Source organism: Pristiophorus japonicus, chromosome 1, assembly GCF_044704955.1.
Source record: "Pristiophorus japonicus isolate sPriJap1 chromosome 1, sPriJap1.hap1, whole genome shotgun sequence".
Taxonomy (NCBI): domain Eukaryota; kingdom Metazoa; phylum Chordata; class Chondrichthyes; family Pristiophoridae; genus Pristiophorus; species Pristiophorus japonicus.
This window is the reverse complement of record NC_091977.1, coordinates 231711866-231729419: the sequence shown is the minus strand read 5'-3', so window position 1 is coordinate 231729419 and position 17554 is coordinate 231711866. Positions and strand designations below refer to the sequence as shown.

Genomic DNA, 17554 nt, shown 5'->3' with positions numbered 1-17554 from the left:
AGTCATAACGGGGAACAAAGAAATGGCGGACCAATTGAACAAGTACTTTGGTTCGGTATTCACTAAGGAGGACACAAACAACCTTCCGGATATAAAAGGGGTCAGAGGGTCTAGTAAGGAGGAGGAACTGAGGGAAATCCTTATTAGTCGGGAAATTGTGTTGGGAAAATTGATGGGATTGAAGGCCGATAAATCCCCAGGGCCTGATGGACTGCATCCCAGAGTACTTAAGGAGGTGGCCTTGGAAATAGCGGATGCATTGACAGTCATTTTCCAACATTCCATTGACTCTGGATCAGTTCCTATCGAGTGGAGGGTAGCCAATGTAACTCCACTTTTTAAAAAAGGAGGGAGAGAGAAAACAGGGAATTATAGACCGGTCAGCCTGACATCGGTAGTGGGTAAAATGATGGAATCAATTATTAAGGATGTCATAGCAGTGCATTTGGAAAGAGGTTGACATGATAGGTCTAAGTCAGCATGGATTTGTGAAAGGGAAATCATGCTTGACAATTCTTCTGGAATTTTTTGAGGATGTTTCCAGTAGAGTGGACAAGGGAGAACCAGTTGATGTGGTATATTTGGACTTTCAGAAGGCTTTCGACAAGGTCCCACACAAGAGATTAATGTGCAAAGTTAAAGCACATGGGATTGGGGGTAGTGTGCTGACATGGATTGAGAACTGGTTGTCAGACAGGAAGCAAAGAGTAGGAGTAAATGGGTACTTTTCAGAATGGCAGGCAGTGACTAGTGGGGTACCGCAAGGTTCTGTGCTGAGGCCCCAGCTGTTTACACTGTACATTAATGATTTAGACGAGGGAATTAAATGTAGTATCTCCAAATTTGCGGATCACACTAAGTTGGGCAGCAGTGTGAGCTGCGAGGAGGATGCTATGAGGCTGCAGAGCGACTTGGATAGGTTAGGTGAGTGGGCAAATGCATGACAGATGAAGTATAATGTGGATAAATGTGAGGTTATCCACTTTGGTGGTAAAAACAGAGAGACAGACTATTATCTGAATGGTGACAGATTAGGAAACGGGGAGGTGCAACGAGACCTGGGTGTCATGGTACATCAGTCATTGAAGGTTGGCATGCAGGTACAGCAGGCGGTTAAGAAAGCAAATGACATGTTGGCCTTCATAGCGAGGGGATTTGATTTCAGGGGCAGGGAGGTGTTGCTACAGTTGTACAAGGCCTTGGTGAGGCCACACCTGGAGTATTGTGTACAGTTTTGGTCTCCTAACCTGAGGAAGGACATTCTTGCTATTGAGGGAGTGCAGCGAAGGTTCACCAGACTGATTCCCGGGATGGTGGGACTGACCTATCAAGAAAGACTGGATCAACTGGGCTTGTATTCACTGGAGTTCAGAAGAGTGAGAGGGGACCTCATAGAAACGTTTAAAATTCTGATGGGTTTAGACAGTTTAGATGCAGGAAGAATGTTCCCAATGTCAGGGAAGTCCAGAACCAGGGGACACAGTCTAAGGATAAGGGGTAAGCCATTTAGGACCGAGATGAGGAGAAACTTCTTCACCCAGAGAGTGGTGAACCTGTGGAATTCTCTACCACAGAAAGTTGTTGAGGCCAATTTACTAAATATATTCAAAAAGGAGTTAGATGAAGTCCTTACTACTAGGGGGATCAAGGGGTATGGCGAGAAAGCAGGAATGGGGTACTGAAGTTGCATGTTCAGCCATGAACTCATTGAATGGCGATGCAGGCTAGAAGGGCCGAATGGCCTACTCCTGCACCTATTTTCTATGTTTCTATAGGACCCTTGTGGGTTACCATAGCAACACCTTTAATTTGGAGGAAGTGAGTGGAGTTAAAGGAGAAGTTGTTCAATGTGAGAACAAATTCAACCAGGCGTGGGAGAGTGGTGGTGGATGGGGACTGGTTGGGCCTCTGCTCGAGAAAGAAGCGGAGCGCCCTCAGGTCATCCTGGTGGGAGATGGAAGTGTATAGTGATTGGATGCCCATTGTGAAAAGGAGACAGTTGGGGCCAGGAAACTGGAAACTGTTAAAATGATGGAGAGCATCAGAGGAGTCGCAGATGTAGGTGGGAAGAGAGTGGACAAGGGGAGAAAAAATAGAGTCAAGATTGGAAGAAATAAGTTCTGTGGGGCAAGAACAGGCTGAAATGATGGGTCTACCGGGCTAGTCCTGTTTGTGGATCTTGGATAGGAGGTAGAAGTGGGCTGTGCGGGGTTGGGGAACTATAAGGTTGGTGGCTGTAGAGGGAAGATCTCCAGAAGAGATGAGGTCAGTGATGGTCTGGGAAATTATGGCTTAATGTTCAGTAGTGGGGTCATGGTCCAGTGGGAGGTAGGAGGAGGTGTCAGAGAGTTGGTGATCAGCCTCTGCAAGGTAGAGGTCGGTTTGCCAAACAACAACAGTGCCACCCTTGGCAGCAGCTTTGATGACAAGGTTGGGGTTGGATCTGAGTGAGCGGAGTGCTGCAAGTTGAGAGGGAGGTAGGTTGGAGTGAGGGGAGCAGAGAAATTGAGATGGCTGATTTCCCATCGGCAGTTTGCAATGAATTGTGAATTAGCCAATCCTAATAAAGCTGCCGTTAGCCTTTGTCTACTGCTTCAAGCGACAGTATATAGTCAACATTGAGCAGGGGGCATCCACAAATACACTCCCCCCTCTCCCTGAGAGACGTAACTGTTGTGTATGCAGACTACAGATATACTCTCTGTGTAGTCACTGTATAGTTGCCTAAGATGGAGACTTGTTTACCTGATGTACTATCAGTAAGATTTACACCGTATATATACTATGCTGGCACCACTAGAGGGTGCAACTGGTGGAGACCGGGGTTTCCTGCCCCTGTGGCAGAGGCTGTCCACCAGAGGGCACTACGGTGGGAGACCTACGGATCACCTGCATAGGTGTGCAGGGCCCAGTATAAAAGGCTGCCCACCGTGCTTGTGCCTCACTCTGAAGTTTCGAATAAAGGACTAAGGTCACTTTAATTTGAGTACAACACATTGCCCCATGGACTCATTCTTAAGCGCATTTCAGATATAACAACTGGCGACGAGAATACGAACCTTCACACGATTATGGCTACCTTTGACACACTAAAAGACTTCGTAGAGAGTGATAATTGGAATGGCTTCATGGAAAGGTTTGAGCAATATTTCTTGGCAAATGACCTGGCAGGGGAAATGGACACATTGGCGGAGAAGCGCAAGGCTATACTGCTGACCAGTTGAGGGCCCGAGGTCGACCGCCTCATCAGGGACTTGCTTGCACCCATGAAGCCCAAGGATAAGACATATGATGAGCTGACTGAACTAATTCGCGACCAACTAAAACCAAAACAGAGCATCCTCATGGCCAGGCACAGATTCTACACTCACCACAGACCTGAGGGCCAGGAGATTGCAAAAAATGCTGCCAACCTCAGGAGACTTGCGGCATCGTGTGATTTTGGCACATACCTCAACGAAGCATTGCGAGACATCTTCGTTATGGGAATTGGCCACGAAGGCCTCCTTCATAAGCTATTATCTGCCGACACCACAGTCAACCTGCAGAAGGCCATCAGCATCAGTCAGGCGTTCATGATCTCGACCTGCAGCACCAAGCAAATTATTCATCCTGTGGACTCAAACCCGGCAAGTACTGCACAGAATGGTGCCTTTCACAGGCAAGACAGTAGAACGTGGCTCTGCCCAGGGCAGAGAGCCACAGACCTCAGGATTCCAGAACTCAGAGTCTGCCGAGGGGTGCTAATCGAGTAGCACCATGGCATAATGACATGGTGCACAAGTTACCTCTGTGGACAAGTCACCTGATGGTCCAACGCTACTTGGAAGAAGGTGGATGGGGAAGATCCAGTGGGAAGACCTCTTCACTCCAGCAATCGATGTCCCCCATGCTCAGGGGCAGAGCAAAATCTCACCTTCGCTTGGGCCAGGCACCAGAGAACAGACCAGCGCAGCACCTGAGGCACAGACCGTCCATCACGACTGCGTGGCAATGATCCAACCGGAACGACCTAAAACTACTTTCCTGGCTCCAGTGGCAGGACTCCTGGGGAGGAAGATCGAATTCATAGGCACTCTTCCAGCTTTTGTGGCAGAATCGCGGGAGAGAAGGATCGAGGCAGTCGACCTCGAGGACAGAGGCAAGATGGCGTCCCTGCTGCAGCGAGGTGCAACATGGCTGAAAAAAAAGATGGCCGCTGCCATATCACGAGGTGCAACGCTGAGGGACCAACACGTGGTGTCTAACAAAGGATTTGATTGGGGTAAAGCCAGCAGGGTTCTCTTAAAGGAAACCTGCAACCAACTGAACTTAAAGAGACATTGCATGCATGGCAATCAATGTAACGAACCGATTAAGATTGTGAACAAAATGTTGTTGCGAGATGTCGGTACCAGCTCTAATGTAAAGAACAAAATGTTGTTGCAAGATGTCGGGAATAGAGTGTCCACAAAAGTGACAAGCGAGCGAGTTCGGGAGGGTAAAGGCGCTGATCCTGATACCCTGTTCCAGGTCAATCCCACGCTGCAGGCACCCGATGGCACTATTCGCCACGGACCTGGAAACAAAAATGGTGCCAATACGCGCAGTCGGCCGCCGTTGTCCACCACCCGGGTAGAGACGCTGCAGGCCCCAGACCCATTCGCTACCTCGGCCATGTCCGGGAGCGAAAGGCCAGAACCAACGAGTTTCCCAAATGGGACCTGGAACAGCCAGGTTCCCCACACCGTTAGAGAGCAGGCAGAAGATTCTGCAGCTCTCAAAGGAGGACAGGGAGGCCACACACATCTGTGGCTCTGCCCACCACTAGACAATGACAAAGGGCCTGAGTCCTGGCTATGTGAGTGAACCAAGCCCACCCCGCTAGCAGGGGGCGCAGCACCGCTCTCAGATGACTAGGACCCCGTCCGGTTGCTCTGGAACCTGCATCCTCGCATACCTGTACTGCTACCTCAGTACTTACCATGACTGAACCATGAATGTAATCTACCCAATCCTGGTGGACGACCATAAAACGTAATAAATGTAAGTCACTGAACCAAGGTGTCATGATACAAACTGTAACTTCCTTTCTTTGTACTTGCACTGTGTCTGATCCTGTATGTTAATGTAACGGGTCTGCTGCATGATGTCGCTGTGGGAGAGGAATGGATGTATGTAGCCATGGACACACACATGGATCACACCCAGAATCCACTGGAACCTCCACTGCATCATCGAACCATCCAAACTGGTAACCACTACCCAATGTTGTGGCAAAAGGACTTGGGGGTTAACAGGGAGAGAGCCAAGCCAAAGCACAACCAAGGTGCAAGGGCTATTGGCACTTTAGTCTGGGGAGAGCTAAGCCAGAGCACATAGTGCAAAGGTAATCGGCACAAAGTATTTGGGGGAGAGTGATGTTATATATGCAGACTATAGATATACTCTCTGTGTAGTCACTGTATAGTTGCATAAGATGGAGACTTGTTACCTGATGTACTATCAATAAGGTTTACACTGTGTATATACTATGCTGGCACCAATAGAGGGTGCAGCTGGTGGAGACCCAGGATTCCTGCCCCTGTGGCAGAGACTGTCCACCAGAGGGCACTGCGATGGGAGACCTGAGGGTCACTTGCACAGGTGTGCAGAGCCCAGTATAAAAGGCTGCCCACCATGCTTGTGCCTCTGGAGTTACGAATAAAGGACCAAGGTCACTACAGTTTGAGTACAACACATTGCCTCATGGAGTCATTCATAAGTGCATTACAGACATAACATTAACTATGCGACCCCCCTCCTGCCCTCCCACCACCCCATAGTCAAGGACTAAATGGCCAGGTGGTTCTGCAGTCACTGTTCCGAGCGGTAGATTTATTTTACAGTTAAGGATGCATTTACAATGCAGCTGAGACTGCTCTGAGAGTGATAGCTGTAATTCGGGTGCCAGCCAGGCAACGCCCTACTTACATTGCCTAGCTCCTGCCTGGCTGAAATTGTTCTGTTTAGGAGACACGCACAGAGTTTCCTCTCAACCATTAGAAACGTAATTGCTAAAAGAGTATAGAGGAGAGAGTCCTCACTCTTTTCAACATTTAAATTGAGGTAAGATATGTTTACAAAGAGTCTAGGAGGTGCAACAGTCTGAGCACTCCTTGACCCAGAATTACTAGCACACTGGATTTACACGCTATGCTGTGTCAAACACCAGCGGTGCAAGACTACCCACTTCTGCGAGTCTCACTCTGCTTCGATCCAGAGTCAAGTCATGCACGACATACACAAGGTATCACAATTTTGTGGGACAGGCTGGATGGACCAAAGCATCTTTTCCTGTCCGCCACTGTTCATATGTTCATTTGTATATTCGTATACCCTGATTCCTGACTTACACTGCCAGTTCAGTTCAGCAGAAGTCACTTTGCAATAACACTATACTTGCAGTATAAGTGTATCCTAAATCTCCCAATTGAAGATTGTTTTTTTTACAAAGTGTCTATTGACACCACTCTGTCAACCAATGAGTTGGAGGTGGGGCCGGACTTACAGCAAACAGTCTATTTTGCAGCACACAAGGTGTATTTACGGAATCTGCAGCAAATAGAACTCGTGACCGAAACTGCAGCAACTCTTCTGATAATGGCAGGCTGATTTCTCCCAGCAAAGTGCAGTGAGTGGAGGATAGTTATAGAATACAAATTCTGTGCGTAAAGCCAATCCCAGTCCCTTACAGCAGTGCGGTCACCAGGCGTGATAGACGGGGGAAATTACCCAGTCGCCCCCATTCTGATCAGGAATAGTGGGTCACTACTTGCAAGTATTTTTTATATGTATAAAACACATAGCAGATACTCAGGAAAACTAAACAAAACCCTGAAAATAAATATAATGTTCATGACCCCACTCAGGTGACTTAAGGTCACAGGACTTAAACATTCACTCCCTCCACCACTGGCGTACTGTGGCTGCAGTGTGTACCATCTACAAGATACACTGCTGCTACTTGTCACGGCTTCTTCAACAGCTCCTCCCAAACCCACGACCTCTACCACCGAGGAGGACAAGGGCAGCAGGCGCATGGGAGCAACATCACCTGCAAGTTCCCCTTCAAGCCACATGCCATCCTGACTTGGAAATATATCAGCCGTTCCTTCATCGTTGCTGGGTCAAAATCCTAGAACTCCCTCCCTAACCGCACTGTAGGAGTACCTTCACTACAAGGACTGCAGTGCTTCAAGAAGGTGGATCACCACCACCTTCTCAAAGATAATTAGGGATGGGCAATAAATGCTGGCCTTGCCGGCGGTGCTCACATCCTGTGAGTGAATAAACAAAAATACATTATAGCAAAAGCTTGTGAGTGAGACAAAATGATACCCTAAAGTAATTGCCACCAGAAAGCAGCGGATGTATGGTGGGAAATGCCAGTTGAATATGGCATAGTGCATCATTGTACCACATCACAATAAAAGATGTAAAGTAGCCTGAAGCATTCAAAAACTCGGCAATGTGCCCTAAAATAAGTTTAAAATAGAGCCTCACACTCTCGCTCACAAATGCAGATGCCCAACGGCACAGGAATCTGTCCAAAGAGACACCGACTGCACCAATAATGTGATTACCATGCTGCAATGAGTGTTACAAGTCCATCACTTAATTAATTACCAACTTAATTTGCGGACCTCGTTCCGTACAGAAGTTGATGTCTGGAGTTAGGACGCTTCCAGCACTACCCGAGTTCACTTGGAACAGCGCCATCTCTGGAGGATGTTCCGGCATGTACCCAAATATGTTGCTCTATAACAGTCTGTGGGATTTTGGTGCAAGAAGGGCTTTCATGCTAATTGTACCGCACAGCCGCAACACAAACAAGCACAACTATTCATGGGTGGAATCAATGGGAGCTGTTGAGTTATGTGGGGCTTTTTATGCCTTTTTCCAAGTCTCAGCTCTCCTTTATGCTGACAACACTTCATTGTTAAGTGAACGACAGGCAATTGCCATGTTTTTTTTCATTTTGCTTGAACACAGTGCTGCTGTACAGAAGGTAAAGTTTAAGTGTCGTGTGTTGCATGCGCAAAGGCCCATTCATTCCTTTTAAAGCAGACTGGCTTTTGACAAAGAGGTTCGCTTTTGTCATCCGCGTTGGGCCTCATGTGACATATGACTCAGTACAACTGGAATATGAAAATCACAAGTGGATCTGAAGGGGCTGCTTCTGCTGCCAATGACCAGCAAAAGAAAGTGAAGAAGAAAAAAACCCAGCAGTGGTTCAGCCTCAAAACAGGCGCCTCAGAACAAATTCCTATTCAGTTACACTCGCCTTGAGTAAATTGGCCACAGTATTAGCTTCAGGACAATTAGGTCTGGTTGAAATGTTCAACAGTACCTCGACGATATCTGCAGAGTTTCTGTGAGTCTCTGGACAACATCACTGGTAATCGTTATACATGCAGTCGGGATTTCTTCATCTGTTTTTTTGGGGGGGAGTTCACGACATTGGCAAACTGTCTTATTCTTTGTGTCATTTTTAAGCTAGTTTTTAAGCTAGTTTATCCAACACTCTCGTTTACCCAGTAAAACAAAAATTTCAATAGCGTGAATCATCTACCCCCTGCTCTGCAGTTACTTACAGTTATGGATTGGGCCTTCCCTTTTTTCACTGTTGATTGACCCAAGTTTTCTACAGATATCTAGTTGGAATCCACCTACATAGTTACACATTTACTGCAGTACTTATTTCTCAATATTAAAAAAATACCAACAGAGCATGATTTAAAAACATCTGTAGTTAATGATGACAACATTTCTGTTTTGTTATAAAGTCTGTCTTGGTAACAGAATCTTAGAATCAGACGACACAGAAGGAGGCCATTCAGCCCATTGTGCCTGTGCCGGCTCTTTGAAAGAGCTATCTGATTAGTCCCACTCCCCCTGCCCTTTCTCCGTAGCTCTGCAAATTTTTACTTTTCAAGATTATAGCCAATTCCCTTTTGAAAGTTACTACTGAATCTGCTTCCATCACCCTTTCAGGCAGTGCAATCCAGATCGTAACAACACGCTGCATAAAAAAAGTTCGCCTCATTTTCCCCCGTGGCTTTTTTTAACCAAATATCTTAAATCTGCGTCCTGTGGTTACCGACCCTCCTGCAAGTGAGAACAGTTTCTCTTTAATGACTCTATCAAAATCCCTCATAATATGTCATCATATATAACTAAAAAAAAATCATATTATAATTCACAAACGGGTTCATGAATAAAGAACTGATATCTTTAAAATGCTACTTGATCTTGGGTGTCTCGATCTATAGAGCATAGGACCCAAGTTTGTGAAATAGAGATCTACAGGCCAGTGCAAGTGTTGGTCTCTGTGTGTTCTGATGGCATAGTGTGTGACCTCAAGACTCTCTGCATCAGCTGTCCTTGGCAACCATGCTCAGGCTGCTAGGCCAGTCAGCAGAATGCTCGCCACTCTTACGAGCATGCCAATACGTTGATCTAGACAGAGTTACAGGGGCTGGAGGAGGATCACACTGGAACTGCGGCCGTCGTTCTCTCATGCATGCGTTCCAGAATGCGATGGATGCTTGCGAAGCTCGGCCTGTCAGACGGCATGTTACTCCAGCAGAGGCGCATCAAATTGTACAGCTCTGGCGGGCAGTTCTCAGGGCAAGAGAGGATGTTCCCGTCTCGGACATAGTAGATCACTTCCTCATGGGCCATGCCGTAATATGGCTGCATGCCGGAGGAGAAAATTTCCCAAAGGACCACGCCATAGGCCCAGACATCAGATTCGGTCGTGTAACGGTTGAAAAATATAGATTCGGGCGGCATCCACCTGATTGGGATAGCGTCGTTCTCATTAGCTTTGTAGTAATCTGCCGAGTAGATATTTCTGGAGAGTCCGAAGTCAGCAATTTTAACCACCAGGTTTTCACTGACCAAACAGTTTCGCGTGGCCAGGTCCCGATGGACGAACTTGCGCTCGGACAGGTAGGTCATGCCCGCTGATATCTGCTTCGCGATGTTGAGCTGGTCGATGCAACTGAGGGGCAACAGGTCTGTGCCTGAGCCAACGCTGCGCTGCGCAAAGCTGGCCTGGCTCAAGGTGCGGACGTTGATGGACGACCGCCTGCGTAAGTATTCGTTCAGGTCTCCGTAGGCCATGTACTCGAAGAGAAGGCACATTGGCTTTCCAACGGCACACACTCCTGTTGAGAAAGAAAAGAAAAAGCCTCTCAAATATAGCAAGTGCAGTCTCTACATAAACTTCAGCTCATCCGAAACTTTGCTGCCCGTATCCTAACTCGCACAAGACCTGTTCACCCATCACCCCTGTGCTCGCTGACCTACATTGGCTCCTGATCCAATTGAATTTTCAATCTTATTTTGAAATCCTCCCATGGCCTCGTTCCTCCCTATCTCTGTCACATCCTCCAACCTTACAAGCCTCTGAGATATGTGTGTTCCTCCACTTCTAGCCTCTTGAGCATCCCCTATTTTAATCGCTCCAACATTGCCAACCATGCCATCAGCTCACTCGGTCCCAAGCTCTGGACTTCCATCCCTAAACCACTCTCCCCTCCTTTAAGTTTCTCTTTAAAGCCTACCTCTTTGACCAAACTTTTGACCTAATATCTCCTTATATGGCTCGGTGTCTAGGGTGCAGACAAGGGTGGCGGCTACTGTGGTTTGGCCAACTGATCTCTACCTTGCAGAAGCTGAATGGCAACTCTCTGACACCTCCGCCTACCTCTCCCTGAACCATGACCCCACGACCGAACCATCAGGATGTTTCCCTGGCTGCAGAGTCTAGAACCAGGGATCACAGTCTCAGAATAAAAGGCCGGCCATTTAGGACTGAGATGAGGAGAAATTTCTTCGCTCAGAGGATGGTGAATCTTTGGAATTCAGAGGGCTGTGCAAGCTCAGTCGTTGAGTATATTCAAGACAGAGATCGATAGGTATTTGAATATTAAGGGTATCAAGGGATATGGGGATAGTGTATCAAAGTAGAGTTGAGCTAGAAGATAAGCCATGATCTTATTGAATGGCGGCGCAGGCTGGAGGGACCGAATGGCATATTCCTGCTCCTAATTCTCATGTCCAAGACTGTCACTGATCTCATCTCCTCTGGAGATCTTCCCTCCATGGCCTCCAACTTCATAGTTCCCCAACCTCGCACAGCTTGTTTCTAACTCCTTTCCAAGATACACAAACAGCACTGCCCCAGTAGACCCATTGTTTCAGCCTGTTCTTGCCCCACTGAACTTATCTCTTCCTATCTCAACTCTATTTTTTCTCCCTTTGTCCACTCTCTTCCCACCTACATCCACGACTCCTCCGACGCCCTCTGTCACTTTAACAGTTGCCAGTTTCCTGGCTCCAACTGTCGCCTTTTCACCATGGACGTCCAATCCCTCTACACTTCCATCTCCCACCGAGATAGTCTGAGGGCGCTCCGCTTCTTCCTCGAGCAAAGACCCAACCAGTTCCCATCCACCACCACCCTCCTCTGCCTGGCTGAACTTATTCTCACATTGAACAACTTCTCCTTTAACTCCACTCACTTCCTCCAAATCAATGGTGTTGTTATGTGAACACGCATGAGCCCTAGCTATGCCTGCCTTTTAGTGGGATATGTGGAACATTCTTTGTTCCAGTCCTACTCAGGTCCCCTCCCTCACCTCTTTTTCCAGTACATTGATGACTGTATCGGAGCCATTTCCTGTGCTAGCCATGAACTAGAAAATGTCATTCACTTTGCTTCCAATTTCCAACCTTCCTTCACCTTCACATGTTCCATTTCTGACACTTCCCTTCCCTTCCTCGACAGCTCCGTCTCCATTTCTGGGAATAGGCTATTGATAAGCATTCACTATAAGCCCACTGATTCTCACAGCTACCTGGACTATACTTCCTCACACCCCACTTCCTGAAAGAACTCTATTCCATTCTCCCAGTTTTTCTGTCTCCGTTGCATCTGCTCTGACGATGCCATCTTCCACAATAGTGCCTCTGACATGTCTTCCTTTTTCATCAACAGAGGATTCCCCTCTACCGTGGTTGTAATGGACCTCAACTGTGTCCATTCTATATCCCGCACTCTGCTCTCACCCCTTCCCCTCCCTCTCAGAACCACAATGGATTTCCCCTTGTCCTCACCTTTCACCCCACCAGCCTCCACATTCAACGGATCATCCTCCCCCATTTCCACCACCTCCAGCGTGATCCCACCACCAAATACATCTTCCCCTCCCCTCCCCTCTCAGCATTCCGAAGGAACCGTTACCTCCGCGACACCCTGGTCCACTCCTCAATCACACCGAACACCCCCTCCCCTTCCCACGGCACCTTCCCTTGCAAGCACAGGAGATGCAACACCTTCCCTTTTACCTCCTCCCTTCCCACTGTCCAGGGCCCCAAACACTCCTTCCAGGTGAAACAGTGATTTACTTGTACTTCTTGCAACTTAGTATACTGTATTCACTGCTTACGATGTGGTCTCCTCTACTTTGGGAGACCAAACGCAGCTTGCGTGACCACTTTGTGGAACACCTCCATTTAGTCCGTAAGCATGACCCCAGGCTTCCAGTGGCCTGTCACTTTAATTCTCCGCTCCACTCTCACTCTGACCTCTCTGTCCTTGGCCTCTTACACTGTTCCAATGAAGCTCAATGTAAGTTCGAGGAACAGTACCTTATCTTTCGATTAGGTATTTTACAACCTTCTGGACTCAACATTGAGTTTAACAATTTCAGACCATAACCTCTGCCACTATGCATATTTTTTTTCCCACAGCAGCTGTTGATGATTCTGCCATTGTCATTTACACCCTATCTAGACTCATCTTTTGTTTCTTAACTTGTCCCATTACTGTCCCTTTTGCCTTGCACCATCATCCCTTTGTCATGTAATCTCTCCTGCCTTCCACCCCATCACAGACCTTTCCTTTTGTTCTTTCCTCCCCTCCCCCTTTCCCCACCCCTACACTTGCTTAAAAATCTGTTACATCTCTAACTTTTTCAAAGTTCAACCTGAAACATTAACTCCGTTTCTCGCTCCACAGATGCTGCCTGACCTGCTGAGTATTTCCATCATTTTCTGTTTTATTTCAGATTTCCAGCATCCGCAGTATTTTACTTATTTTGAAGTGCGGTAGCCATTGCTGTAATGTAAGAAATGCAGCAGCCAATTTGCACACAGCAATTAAATAAATGACCAAGTCATTTAGTTTAGTGGTGTTGGTTGAAGTTAAACATTAGCCCAGGACACCTCCCCTGCTCTTCTTTGAAATAGTGCCATGGGATTTTTTGCATCAATCCAAGAGAGCAGACGTGGCCTCAGTTTAATATCTCATCCGAAAGACGGCACATGCGACCATGCAGCACTCCCTCAGTACTACACTGGGAGCCTTGGCCTGGATTACGTGCTCAAGTCTCTGGAGTGGGACTTGAGCCCACAGCCTCCTGACTCAGAGTCGAGAGAGTGCTACACACTGAGCCACAGCTGACACCATGTATTGATGCTAATATAACATTTAAACATTCATCTCAACAGGCGATTCAACAATTTTCACCTCATAAATTGAAAGGAGGCGACTCACAGTGTTGGTCTCAGAGGAAATTATCTTTGCTGGACTGTAAATGGGGCCTCGGAGTCTGAGCCCAGTGCAACTTCATGGAAAAATGAAGGTAAACAGCTTGGTATTGTTTGCTTTCGTTACAAATATTTATGGCTTGCTGATAAGAAAAACCATCAGCCGTTAAAGAAAATGGAAGGCACTGTTCTTTTCAAAGGCCTCCCTCAGTTTCCTGGATGTAAAGTAATGTGATTGTATTTAGTTGTGTGTGTAGCCAAGGGATTATCTCTGCCGATTGCCAGACAAATCACCATGTGTTGTTTCAACATTGCTTGGCAGCGAGTCATTGTCACCAGTGGAACAGGACAGAAACCTTGGAAACAAATGGTCTATTTTCAGATTAAGGCCAACACACAGCTCTAATCTCCTCTAGTCGCACATACTTCACAATTTAAAGCTATTTGGGGCCTGCTTTCTTTTGCTCCATTACCTCCCCTCCTTTCCTGAGGGGCTGACTAGGGTTGCCAACCCCTCCAGGATTGTCCTGGAGTCTCCAGTAATCGAAGAATTAATCTCTTTGAGCAACCAGCAACGCTGGAGAAAAATCATAGGGTCTTGAAAAAAGTGATTGCGTTTTTTTTCATATTCTTTGAACATTTAGTTACAAAAATATCGGGGATGGGAAAAAAGCCGTTTGACTGACAGGCAAGAATCATATAATTGGATAATGGGGAGCCTTTTTGCTTTCTAATTGACCGTGGGAAGGCGGGGCACTGCGAGGGTGGACATGCAGGCACCTGATGGTGGGAGGCGGGGTGGGGGGGGGAGTTGGAGGCATGTGGTCATGTGATGAAATCTCCAGTAATATGTTCAGTCAGAGTTGGCAACCCCGAGGGCTGATTCTAGCCCAGGTACAGTTCCACAGGCCTCAGTCTCACCTCACTCAGGAGGTGGGTCTGACAATGGATTACTTGGATTGATGTTCTGATTGATTAAGGAAAGCTTTTGGAAGGAGTGAGGCACTTTACCTTTCAATTATGGCTGACTGAGAACATGTGAGAGCGCGAGAGACTGGCGCACTGGAGCTGACATCTGAAAAGTATTCCTGTCGTTCATCCCTTCATCTGGCAATTGCTCCGCAAATGTGTTTTTTTTAAATCTCTGGAAATGTCATGACTATTCTAACTGAAATAAAACCGTCCTTGGTTTAAAAGATCTGCTTTGGGGCTGATTAATACAGAGGTTTAAATTCCAGAATATGAGGACCTATGTTAATCCAGCCGAGGGGAAGATAAAATGAAACTGTCCTAACGTATGGCCTATTAAAGCTGAACCTTTTATGGTCAATCCTCACAATGGGACGGCTGTGTGTGTTTATCTCCAGATACCTATTATAATTGGCAAAAGAACCAGAGGGGAGATGAGGAGTACTTGTTTTTTTTAAGCAGCGAGTTGTTATGATTTGGATAGTGCTGCCTGAAAGAACGGTGGAAGCAGATTCAATAGTAACTTTCAAAAGGGAATTGGAGAAATAGTTGAAAAGGAGAAAAAATTATTTGCAAGGCTATGGCGAAAAGAGCAGGGGGAGTGGGACTAATTGGACAGTTCTTTCAAAGAGCCGACACTGACACGATGGGCCGAATGGCCTCCTTCTGTGCTGTATGATTCTATGATAATCTAGCTGAGGAAAAGATGACATGAGAATGTCCAGAAATGGAGCCTTTCAAAACTATGCATTTTCTGGCCATCCCTTGTAATGGCAGCATTATAATCCTTGTGAAAGGCACCATTAGCTTTACTTCTTTTCTGTAGGAAACACAAGGCCCTGTCAGTAAATGTATCACGTACTATGCTACTGAAACATACACGCCATTTAGGTCCCAGTTTGACTCCCATTATCAGTTAGCTGATCTCAAGCAGCCTACATCTGGATGTTCCACAATTGGTTTCAGTGGGCTGGATTTTACAAACCTTGGCGGGTCCATGGTGGGTGACATCAGTGGCATGTCCTGACCCCGCTGCTGTCTCTATTCTGGACTCCAAAATGAATTTCCCCTGATTGGGTTTGTCCGCCCCCCAGCGCGTTTCCCGGCCAATTAGAGGAAGTGGGCCTGGTGACGTCATTTGATGACACGTCACCAGCTGGCTTCCTAAAAAGGGACTATGTCCACATTGATTTTGACATTTCTGCTGACAATGTTCTACAGCAATGCAGTGCTGCAAACACCGACAAGCACTGCACAAAGGTACAGAGCTGCACCCAGGCTCTCCCATCGCTCTCTCCAGATGCTTATGGAGGGAGTCACAGCACGTTGGGGCGTTCTCTTACCTTCCCATGGGTGGAAGAGACCTCCTTAGGAGATCAAACGCAGCCTGGTTGCACATTGCAGAGGAGGGCACAAGCAGGGATGTGGTCAGGAGGACCAGCGTGCATTGTCACAAACATTTCAATGATCTCAGTAGATCACGAAACATTAGTATAAAGCCACACTCAAACTCATCCTGCTGTGCCATTCATCACATCACCATCACTCTGCCATTCCTACCCTACTCCTGCACATCTTTACTCATCCCAACTAATAACACACAAGGGTAGTAGGCACTTGGGTGTTTTATGCAATATTCAGGAAAAGTTTCTGTTAATGTGGTGTCAAACATTGAAACCTTTATTTTCAACACTTTGCGTTATTAGACAGATATGTGTGCACCTTCGGAAGTGGCTTAATGAGTGAATGGTGTGATATAACTGTACCCCCGCAATGGTGATGAGCGTGAAAGAAATGGCTTGAGCATTGTAGGGATGTTTTATGGTGTTGGTGTGGGGTGGTGCCAACCTGGCAGCCAGGGTGTACAGCATCAAGTGAAGTAAATCTGGTCATGGTGAGGCCATCCCTGGCCTCCCTGGCAGCTATGTGTTCGGGTGCTGATGCCCCGTGTCCTGTTCAGCATCAGTTGATCGCGGAGAAGATTGGTGTTGTTGTTGATGCTGCTGGTGTGCCTGGTGATGCTGGTTTTGGGGCTGATCGTGATGGGATTCTGAGGACCAAGGTGAGAGAGTTTCAAGGGCACTCATGCTGATGGAATAGATGGCAGGTGAAGTAGAGATGACAGAAGTGATTTGACAATGGTGGGAGAGGTAATGAGGTCAGACTGGATGGAGACTTGTGTAAAGATGTGTAGCATCCTGAATCTGTAGTGGAAATGCAGTTTAGAGAAGCTAATGGCTAAGGGAACATTTCTCAATCGGCTGGGAGCTTTGACTTGACACTTGAAGCTGTCAACTCATCAGCTGATTCAATGGCCACTGACATCCCGCCTCAGCTTCACAGATGAGGTCTAGGCACAGCGGGAAACCGGTGGGCATTCTGCCAAGTTCAAAAAGCTGGGAAAAAACTATTAATAAGTGGCTGTAAACAAGCCACTAATGATTTTAATTGGCTCCCCCACTGCTGTGTGTCGGGCCTGCTCAGTTTTGACAGACCCAACATTTGATAAAGACGCGTGGCGGCGGGTTGACAGCGGGGTCTCGACCCACTGGGGAAAAGAAAAACACTTTCCCAGTGACCACGCCTACTGACCCCCCGAAAAATCCAGCCCAGTGTCTCCAGACATGGAGGGGGAAATAAATCAGCTGGGGTTCCAATTCCTGAAGACCATTCAAACGAAAGAAAGACTAATTTATAAAGTACCTTTCATGACCGCAGGACATCCAAAGTGCTTTACATCCAATGAAGTACTTTTGAAGTGTAGTGTAGGAAATGAGGCAGCCAATTTGCGAACAGCAAGCTCCCATGAACAGCAATGTGGTAATGACCAGATCATCTGTTTTTATGATGTTGATTGAGGGATAAATATTGGGGATAATTCCCCTGCTCTTCTTTAAAATAGTGCCATAGAATCTTTTACATCCACCTTAGAGAGCAGATAGAGCCTCAGTTTAATGTTTCATCTGAAAGTGCAACACGCCACTGGAGTGTCAGCCTTGAGTTT

At 47.0% G+C, this 17554-nt stretch overlaps 1 protein-coding gene across 1 annotated transcript in view; it reads right to left on the bottom strand.

The window, feature by feature from the left end:
* Positions 1-9269: 9269 nt before the first annotated feature.
* Positions 9270-17554, bottom strand: part of musk (muscle, skeletal, receptor tyrosine kinase) — a 216641-nt gene continuing 208356 nt past the window's right edge. The window contains exon 17 of the mRNA XM_070870699.1: positions 9270-10193. Coding sequence (XP_070726800.1) covers positions 9511-10193 — 683 coding nt within the window. The 3' untranslated portion in view covers positions 9270-9510. The remainder of the gene's footprint in view (positions 10194-17554) is intronic.